Source organism: Patagioenas fasciata, chromosome 20, assembly GCF_037038585.1.
Source record: "Patagioenas fasciata isolate bPatFas1 chromosome 20, bPatFas1.hap1, whole genome shotgun sequence".
NCBI classification, from domain to species: Eukaryota; Metazoa; Chordata; class Aves; order Columbiformes; family Columbidae; genus Patagioenas; species Patagioenas fasciata.
In genome coordinates this window covers 11,054,447-11,081,459 of record NC_092539.1, presented here as the reverse complement: position 1 = coordinate 11,081,459, position 27,013 = coordinate 11,054,447, and the positions used below count along the sequence as shown (strand labels likewise).

At 54.2% G+C, this 27,013-nt stretch overlaps 1 protein-coding gene across 6 annotated transcripts; it reads right to left on the bottom strand.

Annotated features, from left to right (window-relative positions):
• Positions 1-15: 15 nt before the first annotated feature.
• On the bottom strand, positions 16-27,013 carry ADGRD2 (adhesion G protein-coupled receptor D2). 6 transcript variants are annotated; one of them, XM_065854019.2, is made up of 26 exons: positions 26,574-27,013; positions 24,692-24,768; positions 24,542-24,605; positions 23,885-24,115; positions 22,513-23,166; positions 21,772-21,870; positions 21,213-21,298; positions 20,535-20,816; positions 19,109-19,220; positions 18,600-18,734; positions 18,172-18,292; positions 17,702-17,807; positions 17,108-17,163; positions 15,892-16,018; positions 15,677-15,780; positions 15,477-15,579; positions 14,712-14,865; positions 13,773-13,906; positions 13,017-13,132; positions 11,614-11,734; positions 8,222-8,263; positions 7,956-8,009; positions 7,467-7,611; positions 6,848-6,906; positions 4,844-4,874; positions 16-1,333 (listed from the first exon to the last, which is right to left on the bottom strand). In XM_065854019.2, exons 2-26 carry the CDS (start codon positions 24,737-24,739, stop codon positions 1,326-1,328), a joined length of 3,192 nt encoding a protein of 1,063 aa, XP_065710091.2. In that variant the 5' UTR covers positions 24,740-24,768; positions 26,574-27,013; the 3' UTR covers positions 16-1,325. The 6 variants fall into 6 exon arrangements, with proteins under 6 accessions (XP_065710091.2, XP_071673354.1, XP_071673353.1 ...); XM_071817253.1 differs by lacking the exon at positions 16-1,333 and adding an exon at positions 3,481-3,755 and having other exon boundaries at positions 24,692-24,863; XM_071817252.1 differs by lacking the exon at positions 16-1,333 and adding an exon at positions 3,481-3,755.

The following is a 27,013-nucleotide window of genomic DNA, read 5'->3' as shown; positions in this document are numbered from 1 at the left end:
TTGTCTTTTTTGATGGTCTTTCTAACTCTCCTTGCTGGTGCCCCCGTTCTCCTGGCAGCAGAGCAGCGCGTGGCCCCGTCACGCAGCGCTGCCCACGGTGTCTCTCCCAAGCGTCACCTGCCCTCGGTGGGATGGGGACACTGCGGCTGCGGGAGCCCGATGGCTGCTGTGGTGTGTTTCAAGGCTTTGGTGAGTCAAGATCTGGTTCAAAGTGTTGCTGGGAATTGCCATAGCGACTCTGAGTGTGTTTTGCAAGTGAGCTCAGGGATGACAATGTTTATGGGCAATTAGCTTAGACTCCGGATTTTTCGCATAGCCCTTGGTGGTCACGGTGGCCAAGCGGCCCTGGCGTGCCAGGCACCATGCAGGGAGCAAACCACAGCAAAGCACAGAGCTCTGCCACAGGTTTGATGACCATTTGTACGTATTTCAGTGCCGGGAAGTGCCCCATGCCCTGGCTGTCCCCAGCCCCAGCGGCTGGAGATGCTGCTTGGCTGACTCCGGTACCCGGAGCGATGCTGCATCCACACCTCACGCTTCTGAGCAGCACGGAGCTGCTCCAGAGCCGCAGTTCCCGACAGCGCGTAAATACCTGTGGGCCAGCACGTGCTGTGCTGAGACCAGGGAGCGCAGCGTGGTGGGAAGCAGCAGATGGGAACCTGCTCTCCTGTACCCATCCTGTCCCCTGTTCCCATCCTGTCCCCTGCACCACGACCACATCACCCTCCCCTGTGCTCAGCCGTGTGAGGCGTCGCACAAGCCCACTCTGCAGATGGAAGGAGGGAAGGATACAACCAGGATACAAGGAGGGAAGGTTGCCTTTAAAATCAGCATTTACTGTCATCATAATCAGCAAAAACTCTGACACATTTGATGTGCCCTAAACACTAGGGACGTAACAGAGAACCAGTTGGATGCAAAGAATGGAGGGAGAGAAAACAACCCCAGCTGGAGAGGGACCACGCGGCCGGGGGAGCCCCGGGAGGAGCAGGGAGAGTTCTGTCCTACATGGCAGAAGCTGCTATTGAAGGCAGCTGCGTTAGCAAGGGATTGAAGCCAGCCGCTGCGTTTCTCAGCACCTGCCCGTCGGTTACGGTCCCTGGAGAGCAGCAGGGCAGGCTCCAGCAGCAGATGAAGCTCGTGGGACCCCACGCTGCCCCAGTCCTGCCCTGGTTTGTCCGCACATGCTGCTGGGAGGGAGCGCAGGGCCAGCAGCTCTGCCCAGCTGGGCCAGCCCCGCGCACGGGAGCCGCCTCTGCGACCTGCCGTCCTCCCGGCTGCTGGGCCAGCCGCGGCGCCAGGGCCCGTCACCCCGAAACTCGCTCTCAGAAACCTAAAGCAAAAGAGAGACGGCGTCAGCTCTGCCGGCAGGACGGAGGGCGGGGGTCCCTCCCGGGACAGCAGGTGCACCAGTGGGGTCCCCCAGCACGTTGGGAGAAAGCGCAGCCCAGACCTGCTGTAGGACGAGCGTGTAGGACGCGGCACAGCCAGCCCTGCCTTTGCTGATGGGCTCTGCCTCCCCTTGCCCCTTTAGAAATCTCTCAAATTTGGTTCTTATGGAAGGGAGCCAAAGCAGCCTCTGTGCACAAGACCGGGGCTGTAAGGAAACCTCTTCTTCCCCCTGCTCAGCAATTAGTCCACTGTGCACAGCGTCACACTCTGAGAGTGCTGGAGACTGACGTTTAAATGGGATTTAATGAAAATACCGGTGCTACCGTGGCAGAGAGCACGGATGTTGCACGGGCTGCACCCCCTCCCATCAGGGCACGAGGTACCTCTGCCCGTTGGAAGGACCGATCCCGCCGCAGGGGTTGGTGTGGGGGGGTCTGCATTTCTCCGAGTGCCCACAACACTCAGGTGCTTCACTGGCTTCGAATGCCAAAGACTCATAATTATTTTAAACCCAATCTTATTTAACACGGTATGGCGAGAGTTGCAGAATTACCCAATATTGATCACAGAAAGGCTGGGCCATGGAGACAAGATCCATGTTGCTATGTGTGGCTTAGCAACATATAAATGTATTCAAACAGAATAATGAAATTATCGTGGGGAAACAAAGCAGCCATCACTTGAAGAGATGGAGGATGTGGAGGCCTCTTGGAGCTCTTGTTTGCCAAGACAAGGAAGACGGTACTTATTGTTTGTGCAAATATGTGAACCCCCCCGGCCATCCCCTGCTTACATAAAGGGTGTAATGAATCCGGGCAGCGTGTTCGCGGCAACACGCAGCTTTGTACAGCTGGGCTGGAGCTCATTACTGCGGAAAAGTGCGGCCTCTCCGAGCGGATGAGTCTTTGTGGGGGGAGCCCTAATACTGGGGGTGGGGAGGGAGCCCACGCCTGCCGCCCAGCCACAGCCACATTGCAAACATCTGCATCTCTGTGGTTCGGAAGCTGGCCTGGTATTTACCTGCATTTTATCTGTCATCGTCCTCATATGTGTTGAGGCACCATGGGGAGCCCATCCTGCCCCCCGGACCCACTGCTGCAGCCAGCGCGGTGCCTGCGGAGCTCAGCTGAGGCGCTGGAGCAGAGAGGAGGCAGATCCCACCCCAGGTCCAGCTCAGCTGAGGCGCTGGAGCAGAGAGGAGGCAGATCCCACCCCAGGTCCAGCTCAGCTGAGGCGCTGGAGCAGAGAGGAGGCAGATCCCACCCCAGGTCCAGCTCAGCTTTCCTGGGCGACCGCCACCAAGCCACTCAAGCTGCGAGTCTCCCACCCGTGCCCGGGCTCCAGCGCTCTCCCGCCTGCTCCCCGTGGGGCTGTGGCTCCTCGAGGTCTCTGCATGAGCCTCCGCCAGTCGGCTGCTGCGACAGCATCCGTTCCATTAGAGCTAGCTGGAAATTTTAAAATAACGATACTTGTGGAAAAATGTCTCTTTTCCATAAAGTATTTTGGGAGAAAACCAACAGGAGAGGGGAAGTGGGTCTGTTGAAATGATCTGTCCCCCATTCACCAGCACACACAGGTTCATGGTTTTTTCCCCGGCAGCTGTTATCCACAGAGCTGCACAGCATTTTGCTCTGTTGAACAAGCTGTGAAGACGGGAGCCTGTGCAACACTGAGCTGCCCTTGGGTCTTCCAGGCATTACTACAGCTGGGCATTATTGCCTTTTATGTTCTTTTTCAATGGCTGGAAGCACTTGTCTCTGAGCCTGGCGCCCGGGACCAGCGCAGCCAGCACCAGTGCTGTGCCGCACGCCGGCTTGCACGTCCACAAGTGTGCAGAGGAGAGCTCTTCTGGCTCAAGGAGATCTTCTCCTTCACCTCAGGCTGAAGGGCTGCCCGGCCAAGGGCTCCTGGCCCCGGGTGCGCGAGGAGCCGCGCTGGGTGCTCAGCACTGCCCGGCACCCCCCTGCTCCCACCGGCGTGCGAGGGGACGGCCCTGCGTCCCCACCATCCTCATCCTGGCAGCCCCAGGCTTTTAAAAATACACTGAGGGCTTACCTGAGAAAACAAAGCCAAACTAAACAACCCGCCTCTTTGCACAGCTGGAGTTTAATTACAGATGTGGCTGGATTAAAAGATGCAGGAGCAGGTGAGGGTGAGTGTGGGGGAGCAGAGCACAAACGCATGTGCTGGGTGCAGTCGTGCTGTCTCTGAGACCCCAGCTCCTACGCCTGAAATGCTGCAGCACATTCACTCCCAGATGCCACCGTTTCTGCCTCGCTCATGTGTCCACTGTGGGGAGGAAAGCTGCGATGCTTCTGGGTGGCATCGTCTCGAAAATAGTCTAAGCATGCCCTGCTTAGACACTTAATGTAGAGCAAAATCAGAAATCTGCTAACGCTCTGCTTCCTTTGACAAAAGAAAATGTAACAATGCAGAAAAAATGATATCAATCTATCCCCGCTGCTTCTTCACTGCACTACCTGCTGGAGTGACCCCACCCAGGGCCTGCATGGAGAGTGCTGGGAGGACTCAGCAGTGGCTGGTAACAAAAAATAAAGCTAAACATGCTACACCTGTGCCCAGAGGAGCTGGTGACTTGCCCAAAGCCAGGCAGGGAGGTCGGGGGGAGCAGGGAGCTGCGGCGGCCCGGCCTCTCCCCAGCACTGCAGCCAAGCAGAGGTCTGGGGCTTAGGAGGGATTTCTGGTTTTAATTCTAGCCACCTCCATGGTGACATTGGCCTTTCTACAACCTGAAACAGAAGATGCTAAATGGCTGCTTTTAAGCTCATAAATCCAGCACCATCTGAACACCCCACCTTCCCCGGCTGCCCTTCTTTGGGAGCACGTCACCGCAAACACCCGCCAGTGCCTTCTGCAGCAGCTGCTGCTCTAAATACCCCGTGGCAGCAAAGAGCTCTTGCCACCTCTGAAAACGGCCCAGGTCGTGGCAAACAGCGTGTGCGGGTTCCTGCTGAGCCCCACAGACCGGCCATGCTGGGATGTGCAGCTGGAGAGCCCAGGGTACCTGCAGGGACCGGCTGCCCCTCTGCCGCCCGGCATGGCCCGCGATGGGCACAGAGCGGCGCGGGAGCCAGCGTGCAGCGAGCTGCGGACACCGAGGGGCAGCAAGAAAGGTGCAGACACACAGTAGAAACCAGGCAAGTGCCCTGAGATGGGGACCCTTGGCTGAGCCACCGGTGCTGCCAGGGACCGGCAGTGCTAGCGGAGCTGCCAGGGCTCCATAGCCCCCTCGTCCCTCAGCTGTTTGGGGGGACACGGATCTCCCAACAGCCTGGCCAGGACTGCAGCCACCAGGGCAGCCTGGAAATAAAACGCTTCCTAAAGCCTGAGCAAAAATCCCCTGCCCTCTGGGTAGCACTCCACCATGCGACCACAAACACCAGTATCAGCAGTAACAAAGATTAAAGAAAATGGGGTAGGCAAATGTTACCTGAAGATTTGAATGCTGTCAGCTCTACAGCCTGAAAGAGGGGAGAACATTTGTTAGCAGAAGGCACAGATCTGGCTCTTTCGCTGCTGGCATCCCCTGCCCCAGGTACGGCTCCCCCGGCACCACACTCATCCTCCCACCCAGATACTGCCCAGCTGGGAACCGGAGCCTTCATCCTGGTCCCCAAGTGACGGGCACCTCGCAGAGCACAGAGCTGCGCCTCTCGGGGTGACCTGGACACTGTGCTGAGACCACAGGAACATCCAGGAAAAGAGGAGAGAGACTTTCTCCCCAGTGCTGGCTGGAAAGAGCATGGACAAACCCGCACCCTGTGCCTAAGGGATGGTTAATGCTCTGAGGTGTGAAATTCCTGCTCCAAGCCCAGCAGCAATAAACATCACCAAAAAAACATCTAAAAAAGCTGAAACACAAAGAACATCTCATCTGTGTTTGTATCTTCGCTCGCCCAGTGTGTTGTCATTTTGAGTGTTTTCAAACGTTTTTAAGTAGCATCTTCTCTTCATCCAAACTATTGTGCAGCTGCCAGTGACATTCTTAATTCACCGCTCCTCCAGCGAGTGCCGTGACTCATTTCACCAGGGAGCAGGAAAAACAGCCCTGATTTATATAACTAAGGAGCACAGAAAGCAGCACCCATTGGGGCAGCACCGGGGGCACGGCTGCACCAGCCACCTCTGCGGGGAGGATGGGGCTGGGGGGGTTGGCCGGGGCTCACAGGATGCCCAGGGACACCGGGGGACACCAAGGGACAGTGGGAACGTGTCCCCCCTCCCCAGCCAGCACCGGCATCAGCCTCGCCTTTTGCTGCATCCATGTTAGTTAGAAAGCAAACAAATACGTTAAAAATGCAAAGTTTAAGCAGAAAAAGACACAGCTAAGTCCTTGGTGACCCTCACATGGAAGAAAGCGCTTTCTGCCTTTGCCTGCTGGGAAATGCCACGGCCTTGGCATTTAGAGGATCTGCTGCCTCCTGATGCTCCCTGGCTCAGGGACCTCGGGCCCCTGGCTAATCCTTTGGCCCACGTCTCGTATCTGGTGCCAGGAGCTCAGCCCTGGTCCAGGTTTACACAGCCAGCACCTGGCTGGCTGAGAAAAGCATCACCTGCGAATGCATCCCGGTCAGCATTCAGCATGAGGGGGAACGGCATTAACCACAATATAAATCATGAGAGATGAAAATATGGATTTTATTGAGTGGCTTCAAAACGATATGCCAGCTATAGAAGTATTATCTATTGGATAAATAAGAGCTGTCTATGTGACACAGGTTTTCAAAGGATAAATATTAGAGAGGGAGAGAGAGATCCTTCAGTGAGAGACTCATGAAAGTAGTGTTGGATTTTATTCTGGGGAAATTACAGCACTTGTATGTCAAGTGCACAAGGACTGATGATCATTTCAATAGTAGGAGATGGAAGTGGTGTAAGAGTAGTTAAATTTAAATTGTTCCCTGCTTTAGGCCATACCTTGCTGAGCTCTGCATCACACTGCAGGCAGCACAGCCCTGCCTGCCCTCCCTGGGCAGATGCCACTTGCCCACCACAGGACAGCAAGTCCCTGCTGCCCGATTTTAATTTGCTGTCCCTGGGGGAAATCTCCTGCCTTGGTCTGTACCGACCCCTGCTTGGTGCTTTACCGGCTCAAACTCAGCGGCTCCTTCTGTTCTGTTCCCGTGCACCCCGGGCCCCAGGAGCAGAGCACGTGTGCTGAGCTGCCACGCTGCCCGGTCCCCGACCAGCACTCGCAACCCCCGTGACCCTCCGGGACAGAGGGACCAGCGTCACCCTCAGCCTGCACACAGCACGGGGAGTCACAGCTCCTGGGACTCACTCAACCTAAACCCTGAATTTGTGCCAGAGCCGGTAACACTGCCAGGGGTCCCCAGTCCCAGCCCCTCACTGGAACCACCAGACACCGTTCCTGCCTAACTGCTCTGCTCTGTGTATGGTTGAAGGTGGAAGAATAGCAGAGGACATTACATACCGGTCTCTCAGGTGACATAATTGATGAAATCCCCATGGGAATTTTGGCTCCAAAATTTCCTAGGGGATGAAGCAGCACAGTGAGTTTGGAGACCAGAGAGTAGAAATACTCATGCTCTACTCAGAAGTCAGTGCTTTGTGTCCCCAAATATCTCCCACTGAAGCAAAGAGACCAAACACATTACCTGCATAATTGCACCCACAAATTGATCGGACCATGCAACACCATTTTCTTCCAGAAGCTAAAAGCTCTATTTCCTACCTCCACTTTTCCCTCCCCTTCTCCAGAAAATTCACTTTAAGACACAAACATGGATTCTTGCCTCAAGAGAATTCAGTGCTGCATGACATGGTGATGAGACCCCCACGTCCGCGCCCAGCCAGCCTGCAGGAGTCCCTGACCCCTCTGAGATCCACGTGCACACGGTCCCTGCCTTCCCCGGAATCCTTCATCCCGCCCTGCATTTGCAGCACCAGACCCCAAGCACTCCCACAGGCACAGTGTACAAACGAGTCAGCACAGTGCCAAGCGAATTTACACTAAAATTCAAGCCTTGGGAATAACATTTTACTGTGATCTCATCAGAGTCCGGGGCAAGAGCAGTGACAACCCTCTTTACCTCTGTTGGTTATGTTCTTCACTGGAGGGTCTTTCAGCCCAGGGCTCGACGAGGCGCTCTCGGCTGCAGAAGGACTCCGTTTCCCCGTCTCCCAGGACGCCGTGTTTCTGGGACTTGATAAGTAGTTGATGGGATGAGAGCAGTTCTGCAATGACAGGGCAGTGATACAGGACAGTGAAAATTGCAACATGAGTCTTCGCTAGACCCTGGTCCACCTGTAAGGATTTATTTCATCTGCACTGTGCCCCTGGGCCCTTGACTCTCACCCCAGCCCGGTGCAGCAGGCTGCTGCCTGGGCAGGGTACATTATCTTGGGGGCTGCATTGTCCAACAGGACTGCACAGAAGGGAGAAGCCTCTGTCAGGCTCTCTACGCAAGACAAGAAAAATAAGACTTCTTTCCAAGATCATCTCCTCGAAGGAGTCCACACATACATCTAGGGCCCTCCTTTGGTGGTGCAAGATGAACGAGGGGGGCACCAGGGCTTACTGTGAAGGAGAGTGCCTTCTTCTTGTCCTTCATCCTCTGGATGGCATTCCTCACCTGGAGCAGAGCAAGGACATTAGACTCGGCCACCGGAGCTCTAGCAGAGCAAGAGATCCACCAGCAAGTCATGGAGGAAAAGCCACCACCATTCCAGTAGCACAGTCAGGCTTATGCGGGCTGTTGTACCTACCACATTCCCAGCTACCCCTGACCGCTAATGAACAGTTGCTGTGACAAGTCAGTGAGCCCCAATCCGGGCCATCGCTTACCTCGCTGTTATAGATGGCATAGACCAGGAATATGTACAGGCCCTGCAAAGGAGAGAGCACAGGAAGGGTTAGAGATGTGCAGCTGGTTTGTGCTACTTGTGAGGACACGAGTTTGATGAGCGCTGGAACGGGTGAGGACCCTGGCTAAGGGGGCATGGCACAGCCAGGGACAGCTGGGCAGGAAGGACCCTCCTGAAAATGACACTCGAGACCAGGCTCTTCACAGAGAATCCAAAGGAGAGATGGTTCCTGCCCCAGTCCCTCTTCCTTCTCCTCTTCCCCCATTTCATCTGGGGGGAGTGGGCATCTCTCACTGGGCACTCGGCTTCCCGAGTCCAAAGCTCTCCTGTACTCCCATTCACTGGCACATGCAAAATCACCCAGGAAACACCTTCAGCTCTCAGAAGCAGAAACCGCCAGGAATTGATTGCTAGAGGAACTGAAATCTGGGAAGCAGACCTCCCTTCCCATGGAGCACAGACCTGGGGGGCTTTTGCCAGTCACCTGCAGACCAAGCACAACAAGATGCCAGGGACAGTTCCTCTGTCCCACGCAGACAGACCACAGCGTCAACGGGACCCTCTGACCCGAATTCAGCAGGGTACGCACCCAGAGGCTTTGCTCAGCCCCGGTCTGCACAATCCTTCCCGCCTGCGCGCCCAGGCTCCGGCAGCACCGGCTCAGCCGCCCTCTCCCTGCTCGCCCAGCCCGCGCTGTTGTGCGCACACCGAGGCCAGCGAGCAGCGACACGCTCTGCGCGACCAAGCGCTCGGCCACAGCTTCGTGCCCGGGATGTGCCCGGAGCGAGCATCGCCTGGAGGCCACAGCCTGGGGCTAATTACAGCTCCAGAGCTACAGTTTTGTCCTTAAGGCAGCCCTATCCGGCCCACCAGATTTATGTTATTTCTGTGGGGTGTTTGTTATCGCAGCTAGATAAATCAGCCGCAACAAGAAAAGTCATCCATCTTGTCTTCAATGAGCCTCGCTCTTCATCTGCGAGCTCTTGGCAGGCGCGATGGTAGCAGTACCCTGGCGCCGGGCCATGACCTGTCCTTCAGCCAGCAATGCCGCTCACTCCCCCAGACCAGATTTCTGGCCAGGCTGCCAAGGCAGGTCTTCCTTGAAATAATCATTCTGGATGAGCATGGGGGGGGGGGGCGGCGAGGTTGCTGGGAGGAGAGCAGGGAGGGAGAGGAGGCCCAGCTGCAGCGGCGCGTGGAAGTGGAGCCGTGGTTCGAGGAGGCAGCTCCTGCCCGTGCTCCTGCCCACATTCCTGCCTGCGCTCCTGCCTACATGCCATCTTCTCCCAGGAGGGCCTGCAGTGCCCTGGCTCCCTGGTCACAGCAGGGAAGGTGTTGGGTGGCCACAAGGACAGCACAGAACATGCCGGGACCCGCAGAGCAGGATGCATGCTCCTGCCTGGTGTCTGTCTGTCCAACACCCATGTCCTGATGTGCTCCTCCCATCCCAGCTGGCAGCAATGGCATCTCCTGCTCCCGCCTCACCGGCTCTGTGAGCCCCTACCCTCTGCCAGCCTCAGGACCACCCTTCCATCTCTGCCAGTCCCAATGAAGCCAGCCAGTTTTCCCTACACTGGTTTTCAACAGCAGGCACCTCTGCCCGGCACTGGGTGCTTGGCAGGGTGTTGGTGCTGCTGCCTCAGAAACCGTGGGCTGCAGGGAAGGTGCTGCCGGTGCTCGCCAGCCCATGGGCAGCCACCAGCACAGCCGCACCAGGGTGCTGTTCAGTCCCTGCGCTGAATTCCTGCGCTGCCTGGCTGCAGAAGCCGTCATGTTCGGTGTCGACGCACAGAGTAACCTTGAAGCCAGGCTTTGGTTTCCACAGATAAACACAAGGCAGTCAAACAAACAAACAACCACAGCAGCAAAACTCTCCTGCACAAGACTTGTACGCAAAGTAGCACGCTGGCCTGAAAGGCAGCTCCAAGGCCATCCACAAGACAGTCAGCAAGGGGCTGAAATGGGTCAGCTTTGTCCCTGCGTTCTCTCAATTCCACAGAGTTCACCCAAGTTGAGAAATGTTGGTTTTTTCTGCGAATGAAAAGATGCTGGTGCTGTTCTCAGTCCTGCTCACTGCACGTCTTCACAGCACTGAGCCTGCACTTCTCTTCTGCTCAAATAACTTAAGCATGGCACGAGGAGCCAAGAAGAACTGATGCTATCTTTAATTACAGTTAGGAAAGGCCTCCTGCCACCCTTCTGATAGCCTTAATAGCCGAGGCGGGGAGAGGCGGCCCTTGTCTGGCCTTGGAACATCCTCATCCGAGAGCCGACGGATGTGCGTGAGCAGCACCCGGCCGCTGGACCAGCGCCAGCCACAGGGAGAACATCCCTGGAGCAACCACTCGTCTTGTGCACGTGGTGCTAACGCCTGCATCCACCCTTGGAGAGCTGGGCCAACGCTGCGCTGAAACCGGCCAAGTGTGCCAGAGGGAAGCCCTGTGAACACTGCCGCTCCATCCGAGAGAGCTGCGGCGATGGCCGTTCCCTAGTGCATCCAAATGAAAAAGGGGAAGGAGATCTCTTTGGATCCCAGCAGTTAGACTTGGATCCCCTGGAGCAGGATTTGTCCTCGAGCACTGGCCAAGGCACTCTGAAAAATACCTCTGTGAATCTGCAGTGCAAAGCGCCAGGGCTGGCTGTGTGGGTACCCTGGGCACTGTTCCTGCTGGACTGAGCCCACATGTGGCCTGTGCGGGTACCCTGGGCACTGTTCCTGCTGGACTGAGCCCACGCATGGTCCCCTTGCCCGGAGGGTCCTGTCCTGCGGGGGCAGCGGCAGTGTCAGCGCTGCTCTAGCTCCATCTACAGCTGCTTGCTCTCCAGCTTCGGAAAGCTTCTGCCAACAAGGGGCTGATGCTTTGAATCGCAGGTGGCAAGCACATGTTCTGGGACTTTTTGTCCCCGTGTGTTCCTGAGTTTCAGATATCTCACGGTCCTGGGAACAGTCCTAGCTCAGTGCAGAACTGAGCACTCCTGGCTGCTGTGACTAATGCCATGTTCTTTGCTTTCCTAACCACATACAGGCTGGTTAAAGTTTTAAACTCTTTTGATGAAATCAGTAAACTTAGAAACAAATATTAAGTATTGTTTTACACCCCAGGGTTACTTCATGCCCTATAGAGATCCCTATTAACACTAACATACTAACAACACAACTCTGAAGTATGATAGTCGTGGACATGGCCCTGGAAGACACCAACGCAAGCAAATAGCCTTAAAACCATAGCCAGATGATTCCTAAAGAGGAATGAAGAGGGTGAAGGAGATGACCTGACCCACCCAAGGTCTTGCAAGCCAGTGCACTGAAGCACAAGAAACCGCAGAGACCTGCTTGGCTGTGAAGTGAGGATCCACCCGGCACAGACTCACCTGGAGGGAGTTCAGCACGATGAAGACGTAGGCCCAAACGATGCCGAGGTGGACGAAGACCCCACACACCCACGTCAGCCCCAGCACGGGCAGCAGCACCAGGACAGGCTTGGCCGTGGCCCTGCCGGGAAGAAGAGCTCAGGGTTACCCGGGCACACTCCAAAGCTGAAACACCGTGTGGTGGCACCCACCCCACCGCCAGCGCTCCACGGGGGTCCCTGTTGTGTCCCTGAGCCCTGGGCTGTCCTGACAAATGTCCTGCCTGGCTCTGCAAACCCTGTGTGGGGTCTCGCTGTGATCTGGCTGGGGCACCTGCACCAGGTTACAGAGCACACGGGTGGAACGGCCCTGGGAAGAGCTCCATGGCTTTAGGAGCACCCATGTCTTGCAGTTTAGAAGAAATGCTCCTTGCCTGCATGCTGGAGACAGCTCTCTTCCCCAGCAAGTGCCTTTGAGAACGTGTCCACCAAAAGGCACCCAAGATGGTAGCTATGGAACAAATTCCTTTGCAAACAAATTTCTTTGGAAACAAAACAAGCTAAGAGGAGAAAAACCAAACATTTCACCTCCCAGCCCCCATTGTTCCATCTCTGCTCTTTATCTATCACTGGAAGTTAGCAAGAAGGGAGCTCTTTGACGTCTTTAGCCATGAGAAAACAGCTATTTTCCCCCCAATTTCTGCTACAAGTAGGGCTTCTGTGTTTGTTTTACTAGCATATGGATGTCACCCTGCCCTCCAGCAATGCCCTATCTTTGTGCTTCTGTAAATTTGGGAAAATTTATTTATGATACAGGGGAACAATGCGTGTCTAGCAGGGGTATCCGGCGCCAGCTAATAACAATAAAGACTCACAGAGGATGATAAAGTAATGACTCCAGCAGCAGTTTTTTAGAGGTCTCTCTATATTGACTGATTACAGAAATCCACATCGCCCCTTTCCCCAAGTATGTGATCCCCATCAGCACAACTTTCAATCCACCAAGTCCCAAACTCATACAGAAAATGCTTTTTATGATGGTGAATAGCCAAACCCCCTACGCTCTCTACAGCTGGCATCCTTCTGCAGGGCACACACAAGCGCTAAGGGTGTGAGACAAATTTGGTGACGACCCCTCCAAACTGCAGTGTTCTGGGAAGTCAGGAGGAGCTGCTTCTACAGCTCAGAGCTCAATAAAATTCCAGGGAAACTGGGCACCCATTTGGGTCCCTGGGTTCCTCGGGACACCCCAAGCTGCTGCCCTCTTCCCCAGGATGCCCGCACACCCGCCAGCTGCTCACAGCACAGCACTGATGGTATCGACGGGGCAGACCGCTCGGCAGCGTGACCTGCGCGCCCACGCACGCCATCGCCACCGCAGACGATGGGGACGCTCACACCCAGAGCAGCCCCTTCCCTGCTCACCAGAGCTGTGTTCCAATCTGGGTCTCCAGGCTGCTGTTGGGTGTCAGCATCTTGGATCTCCTGCGAGCGCTGGACACAGTCACCATCACCACCCGGAACAGCACAAAGGTGTTCACCTGTCAAAGAGCCGTCGAACCCAGCGACCTGCTGGAATCTCAGCCCCAGTGGGGTGAGACATCTCTGCTGGAAACTCAACAACTAAGTGTCAGGAGTTGGGCAGAAATGTATCACCTCTGAGAAAGCAGTGAGTAACATGCTTCATCAAGCTACCCACACGTGTACGAAACGCATAAAACTTATCTCAAAACTTCTACACAATGTCACCCCTGTTAAGTGTCTACTCTGGACCCCTTAAACATTCCACCCTTTCTGCCACTATGCTGTCTGACGATACCGATACCACTTCAAGGACATAGATGTTCCAATATTAAAACGAGACCTTTACCTAAGGCAATGTCACAGCCAACACTTATCTACATTCCTCATTTAACAGCCAATACAAGAACTGGTCAGCAAAATTTTCCTAAAGCACTTTTTCTTTTTTCAAAATCAAAAAGTTGCTTTGGTTAAAGAGATTCATTTGTGTTGTGAACGTATATATAAAGCATAATAAAAATTCTTCTACAAAAGCAGCAGGTGTGATGAGCTCTGCAAGCAAGCACCATAGCTAGAGAAGAGCTGACCGCCCCAGCTCTGCGGTGCTTTCCTAAAACCGGACACAAGGAACTACCCGTCCCGGCAGGTTTGGGCACTTACGGCCAGGATGAAGAGAACAGGCCCAACAAAGGCCCAGATGACGTTGGTCTGAACGTTCAGCCAGCAATGGTTGTCCGCCATGTACTTGTTAAAGGACGTTGCAAGGGTCACACCCACAATAATGGCTGGGAGGCCTGCAGAAAAAAAACCACAGATTAACCTCCCAGAAAAATCAGAGATGACCCACGCAGGTCAGCCGTGCTCCAGACAATTGCTTCGAAATGCCCGTGACCAGACAAGCCGCACCGCGAGCCAGCCCAGCCTCTGAAACCCCATGAGCAACATCAATTTACTGCAGCTGAAATCTGTCCCGGCTCTGCAAGACCAGATTTATACGCTGTCAGCATCATTCTCCAAGGTATAAAGCATTCCAAGTCCTGGGTCCTGACCAAAGCAATTTACTCCTCAGATTGCTTTTTTAACAAAATGGACAATCAAAGACATAAACCAATCCAAAATATTTTAACCAGGTCTCCAGTGCCCAGCGAGGTGTGTTTTGCAAGGAGCACCAACATAAAGAGGCTCCTCTTTGATATGAAACTTGGCGTATTCAAGTGAGTCCTGTGTCCTCAGGGGCTCACTCAGAATAAAGGGGGCTTAGTCAGGAACATATTTATATTTTAATTACTATCAGACAGCAGTAATGCTCTCCAAGAACAGGAACTTGCCATCAATCTCCTCCTCCGTGTTTTTGTATTGAAATCTTGGTTTTAGAAAAATAACAGAAATTCTTTTTAACTTAGATTCTAAGACCGACAATTTGACACATAAAGGTAAGAAAACCTCTACAGAGCAGTGACACTGGGCTCTCAAACGGAATCAAACCAAACCTTCGTGTGACTCAGCACCACTACCAGGGAATCCCTCCTATTGAAACTTTGGCAAGAGAAAAGAATGGCACATTTTTTGAGTCCCCAGCACAGAGGAGCCTGCAGCTACCCCAGCCTGTCACATAGTAGAACTTCATTCTCCTGTCTTCACTCATGTTGACTGCGACCACTTTGCTCCACAGGAGAAGCCCCTCCACCAGCATCCAGGAGAAGGCTGCCATGAAGAAGAGGTGGAGGAAGGCAGTGACGGTGAAACACAGCACCTGCGGAGAAAAGAAACGGTGTGCTGCTTTGGGAGGAGTCTGCTGGAGCTCCTGCGTGGGTGCGCTCAGGAGGAAGAGTAATCTGCAAATTATGCTGTGGAATGTGCAGAAATGTATCTCAACATCCACAAGCATCAGGAAGAGTACTTGAAATTGCAAAACATGAATAGCCCAACCACTGCAGCGCTCACTCATTTCATCTTGTGACCATCTCAAACCACAGAAGAGGGAACTGATGGCACCTTTTCCTGCAGTTCTTGGACTTTCTCTGCAGGTCTCATCTCAGAGCTCTCGATCCAGCCCCGCGATGCAGAAGAGGACACAGAAAGGGACAGAACTGTACGTTGTTGTTTTACAGCTACTTAAATTTCCTGAAGAATTTTTTTTTTGTCATAAACAAGGTGTCAGAATAAAGAAGTTAATGTTCCTGACAGACTGCACAATGCAGATGTGCTATCTCCAAAGAGACACAGTTTTTACCCAGATGCAAGTTACAGGTAATTAACGAAACATTAATAAAAGGAACGACCCTTTTGCGCTGTTTGCTCTGACAATAACGCTGCAGTGGGCCTGGTCCTGCTGGCTGAACAGGCACTTTCTGGTGAGCTTACCTGGTTGGTCTTGGCCAATCCACTGAACATGAGCAGAGCTTCTGCTGCCGCTAACGCAAAGATCAGGTTCTTGTGCACGGTTGTTCGTTCGCTCTTGGGGACACTGAGGGAGGACAGAGGAAGGTCTCAGATGCAGCCCAAGGAAAGGGGCACATGTTCTTACTAGCAGAGAAGGCTACAAGTGTCTGGACTTTTCTTACCCAACTGCCAAGAATAAAATGAAGGTAACAATCAAGGCACAGAAGGAAACTCCACATCCAATAAAAGTCAAGGTCTGCAGAGCGAGCTCCTCCTTGGCGGTCCTCTGCTCCAACCATGAAACAACAGAAGACACAAAACCCCCCAAATTAACCACAGACTGCTTGCGGCTCTGGCATCCACCCCACAGAGCAGCAGAGACAGGCTCCTCGCTTACCTGCATCTCGTACACCTGCAGCAGCACAGCAAAATTCGTGGTGTGGTTGCAAAAACAGGCAGTGGAGTCTGGGAGAGATGTCACCACGTGGCAGCCGGCTGTGGACCACATCCCGCCAGCATCTGGGCTAACGTGCAGCAAAAAATCGGAAAACACATGGAAATTAACATCCGCTTCAACAGAAAGCCAAGGCATTAAGGGAATTTCATTCTTTCAGAAGCAGCAGAGTTGAGATGAGGAAGAGGACCTCAGAGACAGCTCTTCATATGGACCTTCCTTTGGGTCACCCTGTGTCAGATTTGCTTTATCCATCAGACATGCACAAGAAAGTAAGTCTAGTGTCGATGTCTGCATTAAAAAGCACAGTTCAGCCATCACTGCTTTAAACAGAACTCAGTAATTGCCCAGCTCTGGGAAGAGCTCCTTTCACAGCTCCTTTTACACTGACAAGAGCACCGCTGGACCAGACATGTCCAGTGTCCGTCAGCCTGGCCTGCCACGTGCCCTGTGCGCTTCCACCACACCCTTGACTTTCAGGCCAGGCCAGCCCGGCTCAGCTGGCTGCTCTCGCTGCACAGGCAGCTGCCAAAGCGGATCCCAGCGCCCTGTGCAGGCTGCAGCGGGTCAGCCCTGTCCTCACCCGGCAGCACTGCCCTGGTGCCGAGGGACCATCCAGTTCAGAGCAGGGCTGGTGGAACTGCTTGTGCAGCAACCAGCTGCTTCCAAAAATACCCTCTTCCCACCGTCCCCAAAGTGATCCATGCCTCTCACAAGACTGTGACTCTAGGGAGTTTTTTTGCACTTGAATGACTTGATTACCAATCCATAATATATCACAGTCTCAGTGCTCTCGCTGTGGTGACATTCGGCAAAAACACATCTTGGTGTCAAGCAGTATTTACGAGGCTGGGAGTCCTGCATGTCTGTTGAGTCATATATCTTAAACCTTCTTTGTTGCAGGGGACTACCATAATTAACTAGGGCTTTCCATTTTAGTTGTATATACCTCATTAAAGGTCACTTGATTGTGAGTGACTTTTCCAAAGGAAATCTCCCCCAGAGAGAGCTCTATTCCAGTAGACAGAGGATGCCAGCATGCAAACAAGGCCAAGAATTCCAGATCCCTACTCTTATCATTATATTTATATTGTTATGTTCGGTTTTGCAGTGGAAGTAAAAGGTCATAAATCTGGGGATCCAAACTGAAACAAGGCACCTGAGGCTGAAGTTCCAGAAGGCGCAGACGGGTCCCACCAGCTTGTCAGGCAGGTCCTGCGGGCAGAGGGAGAAGAAATTACCCACCTGTGCACGTCCTGTGCGCACATGGATGCGGTTCAGCCCCTGGGCTGCAACAAGGTCTGTCAGCACAGGACAAACAGCTCCCTGGGGACAGGAGCCGAGGCAGGGGACACCCCTACGCCCAAGGGCTCGGGGGCCTGGAGCAAAGGCACAGCCTGCAAGGCTGAGGGGAGACCTCAGTGCTCCTCACAACTACCTGAAAGGAGGTTGTGGCGAGGTGGGTGTCAGTCCCTTTTCCCAAGTAACAAGTGATAGGACAAGAGGAAACAGCCTCAGGTTGCACCAGGGCAGGTTTAGATTGGATATTAGGGAAAATTTCTTCAGTGGAAGGGTTATCAAGCATTGGATCAGGCTGCCCAGAGCAGCAGTGGAGTCACCATCCCTGGAAGTGGTGGACCTGCATAGTGTCGGATTTACGGTTGGACTCAGTGATCTTAGAGGTCTTTTCCAACCCAAATGATTCTGTGACTCTGTGCCACTGCTGGGGGAAGCAGAGCCCCTCGCAGGGTACCTGGACGTGGTGCTGCAGGCGGTAGCGCACAGACGTGCTGATCTCCTGGTGGTCGCTGAGCAGAGTGGACGAGATCACAGCAGTGCCCACCGTGGTGCCCAGGTACCTGCGAGGGAAAGCACAGGAACCTCGAGATGCGCTCAGAAAACAGGATCTCACACTATACGAGACAAGTGGAGAGATTCTGAGCCACTTGTGGAGCTGTGCAGGCTGCCATCCCCACCTAGTGTCCAGAGAGCTCCCCGGGGAGCAGCCGCAGGCCGCTGCCTCCACAAAGCACCGACTCCCTTTTGTGTTGTCTGGTCACCAGACGCTTATTGAAGAAAGCAGGAGGCAAGGAGCAACGGGATGGCTGGAGCAGGGCAGAGGTGACCCCAGTCTCACTGGGACCCAACATAGACTTGGAAATGAATTATCCTGTGGTGCCAAGGGGGAAGCCCTGGGGTGCGGGGGGGTTCTGTTCCACTCACTTCTGTCCTCCATCAGAGGCAGCCACATCCTGGATGGCAGCGCTGCCTTCAGTGCTGGACAGGGACTGCTGCAGGGAGCCGTAGCCAAACCACATGTTTTTCACCATGACTCTGCGCAGACCTGGACAGAGAGGGCATTTGGGGATGGGAACAAGCACACAGGGCAGCTCTGAGCAGCCCATGCTTCAGCACTGCCGTCCCAATCTGGGGGTGATTCTGGGGGCCCAGGGAACCCACAGCTTCAGGCTGTGCCTGTAGAGAGGCTGCAGATTATCCTTCCCCTACAGCCCAGCTCCCTTTCACCACGGGCGTCTCCTCCTCACGCTTCTGCAGACTGCACGTGGGCAGGTAAAGAGTTCCTGCCATCAAGGATGATGCTGCAGAAGTGCCACAGTGAGACCCAGGGAAGCACAGGAGTCACAACCCACCTCTGGCTTTCAGTCTTCGGAGTTCTTCTGTGGGAACTTCAATGAGGTCATGCCTGCCTTTCTCAGGGCTCCGGACCAGGTACGTCTCACTGCCCAGCTCCTTCCTGTTCAGCTCCAGCTTCCTGACCTCTAGCCCTGCGGAGGGGTAAAATCAGGCACTGACCCAGGGTTCAGCCTTCCTCCAGAGCTACTGCCACAGCAAAGTACCACAGGGATGGTATAACCCCAGCCCAGACTCATAGCAGCAGCACACAGACCCCTTTCAGCGCAAATCATGTGTATCTGGGCTCAGGTTGTCTCCTGTGCCCAAAGGTCTCTTACAATTCCCAGTGTGAGAGATGTCCCCCACACTGTGACACTTCATACGAAGGAAATGGGGAGGAAGCCATAGTATTAACGAGAGATGAGCCAGAGGCGCAGAGGTGCCAGGACTGGACTGGGAACCAGCTGGGCTGACTGAGCTGGGTCCCGGGGAAGTGCCCTCCCCGAGCTCTGCCAGTGCCACTCACCGACATTCCTGTGCTGGATCGTGATCTTCGTCCTCCCCGCGCTCAGCAGCGGGGCCAAGTGTGACACCATTCTGTCGCAGAGCTCAACAACAGCCATGGGCCCTCCGATAACCTGCAGACACAGAGAGAGCAATGGAAACGAGCACCTGCATCACCAGCTCACACCTCCCACAGCTCACAAGGGTTTTCTTAAGTGCTTGGTCCTTGGCAGAAAAAGAGAAGTCGGCACCCTGGGCTTCTGTTTTGCTTTTCTTTGATTTCTTCAATAAAGAATGTTCCCACTTCCTTCAGCAACAGAGACAAGACTGGCAATGAGGGAAACTTGCTGTCTTTATAAAAAATCACTAAACCAGCATGGAAATAACTAACCAAATAAGCCTCTGTAAAAAAAGTACTGATTTTTCCACACCTGACTCCTGACTTTTGCAAAGCTGTAGAACAACCTTCCTCTCTTCCTGGAAAAGGTTTCACTCCAAAGCAGACTCTGCTGCTGGAAGGGCAGTAGGTGACCGGCCCCATGGCTCAGGGTCCTGTGTGTGCTGGGCAGCACAGGTGCCACCCCCATAGTACAGAAACTCAACCTCCTTCTCCTTCAACAGATACATCTGCTGCACCAGCTACGCTGGGCCAGAGCTGGGTTTATGCCACTATCGGGAAGCTGTGAGTAATCGTGGCCACAGAGACCTAAACGACTCTAACGATGAGGTAAACTTGAGCTATTCAGCATCCTTTAGTCTCTGGAGGTCCCTGGCTTGGTTCCTGGAGCGCTGGCCAGGCCAGACACTGTCACACATTTCCCAGAGGCAGGTGGGGAGTACGGGCCACACAACAGACACAAAAGACCCGCGTGAGAAGGGAAGAAGCCAAAGGAGAAAATGCTGACGGGGGTGGGATGATGGAAGTCACTCACACAAAGCCTGACAGTGTTTTGGCCAGCACGGGGGCTGATGACAGATAGCTCCTTGGCAGCCCACCCACAGAAAATACAACAAACTACAAAGCGAAGGGCACTGCCCTGCCAGGGACCGCGGGATGTGGGAGCAGGGGATCTACAGAGCTCCGGGAATCCGCCAACTGTGTGTAATCCTGTAAATCCAGTCTGACAAAGGGAGAAGTTTGAAGAGAGCTGAGACAACCACTGGAGGGGTTTTCAAGGAAGGCACCACTTGACCGCATTTGTTTGCAGAAGAACTCATTTGCATCTTCAGCAACTGAGGCAACAGTAAGGCAGCTGGTGCTCAGCTGAGCTCACATAGAGGTTCCATGCCCAGGCTTGCAGCATCTTCACAAGCTTCAGAATACGTCCAGAAAGGCTACATGTGAGCATGCCAGGACAGGTCCTCAGCCTGTGGTCATACTGCAGGCCAAGGAGCTGCACACACAACCAGATCAACGGATGTGGCCAGACTGCTGGTGACACCATTACCTGGCTGACTGATGACCACGTTTCCATGTTCTGCTGTTCCAAGATCAGCTCAGTCACTTCCATGTAATACTGGCCCAGCTGCTCCAGCATCTTCAGGTCCTCTCTCTCCTGAACTTCCACATCAGAAACTTGCTTTAGTAACCGAAGCACTGCAAGGAGGTCAAATGACTCCAGCACAGGTGTCTCTCGTTCTCTCAGAACAGTTGCCAAGACATCAAGAGCACCAAGAGCAACAGAGAGGTTCATATCTTGGGCATCACTTGTGAAGATGTTCTCAAGAATCTGTCATGGAAAAGATGTTTGAGTTCAGCAAAGAGCCCTGATTCTGTCTGACCATCAGCTATGCCTTGGCAATGCCCCTCATGCCCTCGCTGCTGTGAGGACATCTGCCCGGCCAGCCAGGTGTATCTTAGGGCAAGGAGATCTGCCCTGACATTTTGAACTCTCTTGTGCAGCCCCTCAACCTCAATGACAGGAGTCAGTCTGAAGCAACACTTCCCTTGTTTGACCACAGCATGAGTTACAGCTGTGGTGGCCACACTCTGACGGCAGCTCAGAAAAGGCCACAGGCACAACAGCTGGCAAAGTGACCTCAAACACCGGTAGGTGCCAGCAAGCCCAGCCCAGCACGTCCCGCCTGCTCCCGGTGTCGCTGCCGCGCGGGGCTGCAGGACTCACCGCCGTCCTCTCTGCAAGTGTGTTCACACGACCGGCGAGCGAACGGCTGGATTCCAGCTGAGCTGTTTTCAGTTGCCAGTATGCATCTGGGAATAAAACGAAAGCACAACCATTGCTCTGGTGTTTAGCAACACGATTAACATGTGCCATGTGCAAAGCCTGTAGAATGGTCCTCAGGTGGTGGGTGGGAGGACAGTCAGGACAAAGAGATTTCACAACTGTATTTCACTTCTAGTACAAGATCCCATCTGGAGAGACAGTCTAACACTTATTTTCTGCCTCCTCCCAATGCAAGCGAGTCTGGAGATGCCTGGACTGGGAGGGACTCTACAGCATCGCATCCAGAAGCCGTGTTACATGTACAAGCACTGATTAACTGGAGAATACCAAAATAACCTGAGTGCATGAAACTGAAGCAAAGTCACGGTTACACCATGTTTTGTATGCAATGTCTTCAGGGCAGACATGAGGCCTCCCCATGACTGGCCATCATCCTAGCTAGGACCTCCAGGAGTGAATGCCGTGGAAGTAACAAATAAATAAAGACCAGATGCTGTACCCTTTCTGTAGCGGCAGATAAAAGGCAAAGACTGCAAACAAGATGCGTAACTGAATCCACTGCTGCCAACTTCAAAAACTCGGCATTCCTCAACAGGCCCTGTGGAAACACAAACAGAAGGTCCACGTTCCCCAGGGACATGCCATCCCCCGGCAGGCAGTTTCCTGCAAGCAACACACACCCTGCTGAAGACAAAAGGTGCAAACTGCTCCTTATGCAACCCCAGGGCTGAGCCAGAGCAGGGACTGGGCTCAGAATCTGCCACTGATGAGCCTGGGCTCTCCAGAAGAACCCAGAGGAGGTGGCAGTGCCAGGTCCCCGGTTTGTGATTTATCGGTAATGTCACGCTGGGCTGGCTGAGGACAAATCCCTGCTCCCAGCAGAGCACTGAAGCACCGGTGTGCAAACCCCAGCAAACAGCAGCACTGACCAGTCAACCACTTCTCTCAGTAGGAGGAAAGCCTGTAATCCACCCCGCACATCTGAGCCATCTCTGCGAGGGTCACTGCAGGGGTCTGCAATGACCAACGCTTTAGTGACAATTGTGCCGTTAAGTACAATTTGGAAACCGCTCAGTTCAGCTCTGAATCTGCTTGTGCTTTCCTTCCCAAAAGAGAAGCATCATTCCACAAACTGCACCGAATTCCCTCTCTACGGATGGCACTTGCTTCTCGGGCCGTCCCTGCGTGCTGACCCCGGCGGTGGGAGGGAGCTGAAGCAGCCAAGGGGAACAAGACTCACCTGGGCAAAGGAACTGCAGAGTCACCTCCTGAACGGAGCTCTCAACCTCCAGAGCGTTTGAGCTCCACTCAAACACAAGGTCTTGCTCCACCACCGAGCATGACCGAACTTTCTCAATCTGCTCCGCGCTGAGGACCTTCCGCCAGATGTGCAAGTCAGTGATGTTCCCACTGAAGGACTCCTTCTCCTTGAAGGTGCCCCCCAGGGAATCTTGATCCTGCCCAATTATGAACATCCCCTGGCCATAGATGGCCTGGGGGGCAGACGGCCCCGCAGCACACAGACCGCTGGCAGACGCCCTCCTTTTACCATCAGCGTAGATGGCCCAGGTCCCATTTTGCCGCTGCCAGGTCACACAGAAGTGATGCCACTGTCTGTCAGCATGGAACACGGGCAGGTAAGGGGAATGGTGCCCATGGACTATGAGAGCGAACCGAACAAAGCCCTCCTCGTCGACAAAGCCACGGAGCTGGAACTCATTAATGAAAGCTGGCACAGCGTAGGAGAAGACGGTAGCGATCTCCTGGGTGCTGGTGTCCCACTGGAGGTGCGCGCAGGCTGTGACAGCAGGCAGAGCTGGGAAGTCAGAGAGCACCTTCACGTATTTTGTGTCTGTTTTTTCCCCGAATACCAAGACTGGTACAACGTGGTCCCCTAGAAGGAGAAATTTCAGCCAGCATAAAGGAAGAAGCATGAGCCAAAGTCTGCTTGTCTTCTACTGGGAGGAAACCATCGTTTTCATTTTTCTCCTACTCAAGCTAAGAACTTGTGGACCCTGTGAGCAAGGACGCAGCAAAGCTTCCCCTGCGCCTGTGCCTGGAGGGGACCTCAGGCAAGCTGGGACTGCATCATTTCAGTAAGTGTCATTTACAGAAACTTAGGTTTCTAGCAAATAGGATTGCAAACAAGGGATCTGGAAGGAACAGCACGTTCCCAAGCACCCCATGCTATATCAACCAAGACCATAGTCAAATAACACCTTTGAGGCATCTGCCGTGCGGTGCCCTGCTGCCTGGTAATGCCCGCCCTCCCGGCCCTGTCCCTGGCATCATCACCCTGCGGGACCCGCAGGTCACAAGCAGTGAGGCTGAGGAAAGCCAGACCTGCCTTAAGGGAGGAGAGAGCAGACGAGCCCCTCTGCAACTGCCTTCTGTTGCAATGTGTTAAAAATCTTCACAGTGACCAGGCAGCTGATGTGCTGGGGTCACTGCTGTCCACGCTGCCAGTCCCAGTTTGTGACTGGAGGTCCTGGGTGTTACCACAGTGACAATAAAAATCAAGTTGTAGCTTTTCCAGTCAAATTAATTTTTTGGGCAGGAAAAGATCCAGCAGTGAACATGCATTCAAAGAGCCCAAGCCCACTGACACTCACGCCGCTGTTTGGGTTTGTGCAGGACACCATCCCTCTCGTTCAGCCAGACAGAGCCCCTGACGTGCTGCGACTGCAGCAGTTTGCTGAAGGAAGCTTGCTCACTGCCTTGGGGTTCAAAAAGCAACAGAGCAAAGCGTTGTTCACAGTATCTGTCTGCATGCCACCAGTCCAAAGCAGTGGCCACATATTCGTATATGTGTCCTGAGGTCTCAACTGTGACAGAGGCAGAACCTGGAGAAAGACACAAGGTGGAGAAACAGAAAGACTCTGCAGCCTCTGACTGATCTGCGCCACATACACTTGCAGCATCCTCAAACATTTACAAACCCTGCCTGGGCAACCCCCATAATTTTATCTCCATTTCCCAGCTCCTCCCAGCTTATGTATTTGCAGATGCAATTTGCCAGCACAAAATTATCTGTTTTGTTCTCAGTGACAGTGGCACAAAGACCAACACTGCTTAGCTGACTTGGGACAGAAATGTCAGTTAGCCAAGCAAATACTTAGCTATGCAAACATAATTTCAGGCACAAAATGGGGTATTGGAAAAAGTCTCTTTACCTTCGTTTCTGCCACTGGACACCTTTTTTATGTGTTGTTTCTCTGTTTTGAATATTGCTTGTTAAAACATGCAGAAGTGCTGATAAAAACACTAACCTTTAGAAGTCTGATTCTTGGCAAGGGCTGCAAAGGCAAAGAGACTTCTGGACAGAATAACGACCTGTTGGAGAGGATGTTTTGTAACATTCATATAAAGCATTAATATTATCTCAAATACTCAATTATAAAAATTACTATAAAACTCACCAGAAAGCTGAAGAACCAAGAATCGGGTCTTGAGTCTCCTCTAACCATGTTGACCAGCTGGAATCTTTCACCCTTCACTAGAATAAACAAAGTATGACCAGAGATGCAGGGCAGAGACAGAAGCGTTCTGCAGGAAGCTGGTTCTTAGACACAGCTGCTTTCCTCAGAAAGCCTTGAATCAAAAATGAGAAAACAATTGTCTCTGAAATACCCATCCTGGGTAGTACCCTTTCAAAATAATTCTTAGTTCTTAAAGAACTCAAGGTCTCAGTTTAACATTTGTTTCCAGGAAACAGAATAATTAATCATAAAACATATACAGATGTGTGATATTAATAGACGTGCAAGTCAGCAGAGCCTGTTTATCTGCATTAACTAAATAAAAAAGCCATCATAAATCGCACTGTTGAACAGCATCAAATCACTGGCAGCTTTTCTCATGTCTTTTAAAGCACACAGAAATACAGCACCACAGCAGATCCTGCAGATCGGTAAATGCAGCCTCCAGGAGCAGCGCCTGAACACGCAGCTCGCTACCCGGGAGCCGCCTGGAGAGCTGCCCAGCATCAGAACCGTGCTCGCAAACCCGGAGAGCTGCCCAGCATCAGAACCGTGCTCCTGAGCCCAGAGAGCTGCCCAGCAGCAGCCCGTCTCTTCACCTCTGCTCGGGGCATCCTGAGTGTGTGGCCATATAAAAGTCTCGTAAAGTCGTAGATCAGGGTATATAAAGATACAAATATGGAAACTGGCAATGTGTTCTCCAATGCAAACAAGCTCTAAAGCTGTCTCTCGGCACTGACACCGTGAGTAATCTCTCTGCTCTCAATGGGGCTCTCCTGCGTGCACAGCAAAAGCACACGTTTAAGCACTTTGCTGCTAAGGGACTAAGGAGATAAGTTCAGAAGCCCAAACTCAAAATACATTCACAAACAGTCTTTGAAGTTCAGCAGTGACTTTATAAACACGGAATGCAGCTCCAAGCCCTCCAAGGAGAGGTGTGCTTGGCTCTGCACTGGTCTGAGCGCCGGGCAGGTGCCAGTGGAGGCCAGGGCGGGCAGACGGGCATCGCCAACCTCTGCTCCGCACCCACGGCCCCGGTTCTGCACCTCTCCAGGAGCTCCTGCAGATGCTACCACAGCACACCTGGAACATGATCTTGGCGGAAAAACAGGGCACTGGGGAGCCCAGTGATGCAGCCGGCAGCAAGGGTCTAATAACGCCCTGGGGAGCCCGCGGGAAGGGGCCGACTCCAGCAGAGCCGCCGGCAGCACCAGCCCCAGAGCCGGGCTGGCCGCGGGGCCGCGCAGCAGCGCGGGGGTTTGGCAGCGCCGGCCCCGACGGAGAGTGAGCTCCGCGGCCGGTCCGCCCTGCTCCGCGGGGCCACCGCTCCGCGCCCTGCGCGCCCCGCTCCGCACACCGGCTGCGCGCTCGCTCCGCAACCCGCTGCGCACACCCGCTCCCGCTCCGCGCCCTGCACAGCCCGCTCCGCACACCCGCTCTCGCTCCGCACACCCGTTCTCGCTCCGCACACCCGCTCTCGCTCCGCACACCCGCTGCGCGCCCGCTCCGCACCCCGCTCCGCACACCGCAGCCACCTCGCCCCTCGCAGCCCCGCTGGGCTCCGCTCCGCAGCCCCCCCGCGCCGGGCCTGTCGCGCACAAAAGCGCTGCCGGTTCCGTCGCCGGGTCCCCCGCCGGCACGGCCGGGCTGGGCGGCTCGGAGAGGAGCAGCGGCTTCGCGGGGCCGGGGCTGCGCTGTGCGGGCGGCGCTGGAACGGCGACACCGAGTCCCCGGGGCGATGCCGGGCTCGGGGACCCCCAGCCCGCACCCCCAGGCCAGCGCACCCCGCTCCCCATGCGCTCGCCAAGAGCAAAGCACTCACGGTCCTCCCTGCGCGGCAGCCCGTGCTGGCAGTGCGGGGGATCCTCTTCCCAGGGAATCACTTCTCCATGGAAGGTCCCGACAGAGCTTCCCAGGAAATCTGGCACGTGGTCTCAGCAGCAAAATCAGGCGAGGGGGGAGTTCCCAGGGATCCTCAGAGCAGCAAGAGCCTCACATCTGCATGCTCAGGAGCACAGGCGAAGCTCCAGAGATGTCTGGGAAGACAAACAGACCCGGGCTGATGGAGTGAGCAGTGGCAGGGCTGAAAGGCCGAGTCAAACCCGCAGGAGCTCTGCCGGGCACCTCCAGCGCGGCTCTGCTGCAATTTCCTCGGCAAGCGGCTTCAGCCTTCTGGCCTTGCCTCAAGCCCGGACCTGCGGCAGCCCCAGGGGACTGGACGGCTGGAGGGCCCAGGCCACCTCCATGGGCCAGCAGCGCTCC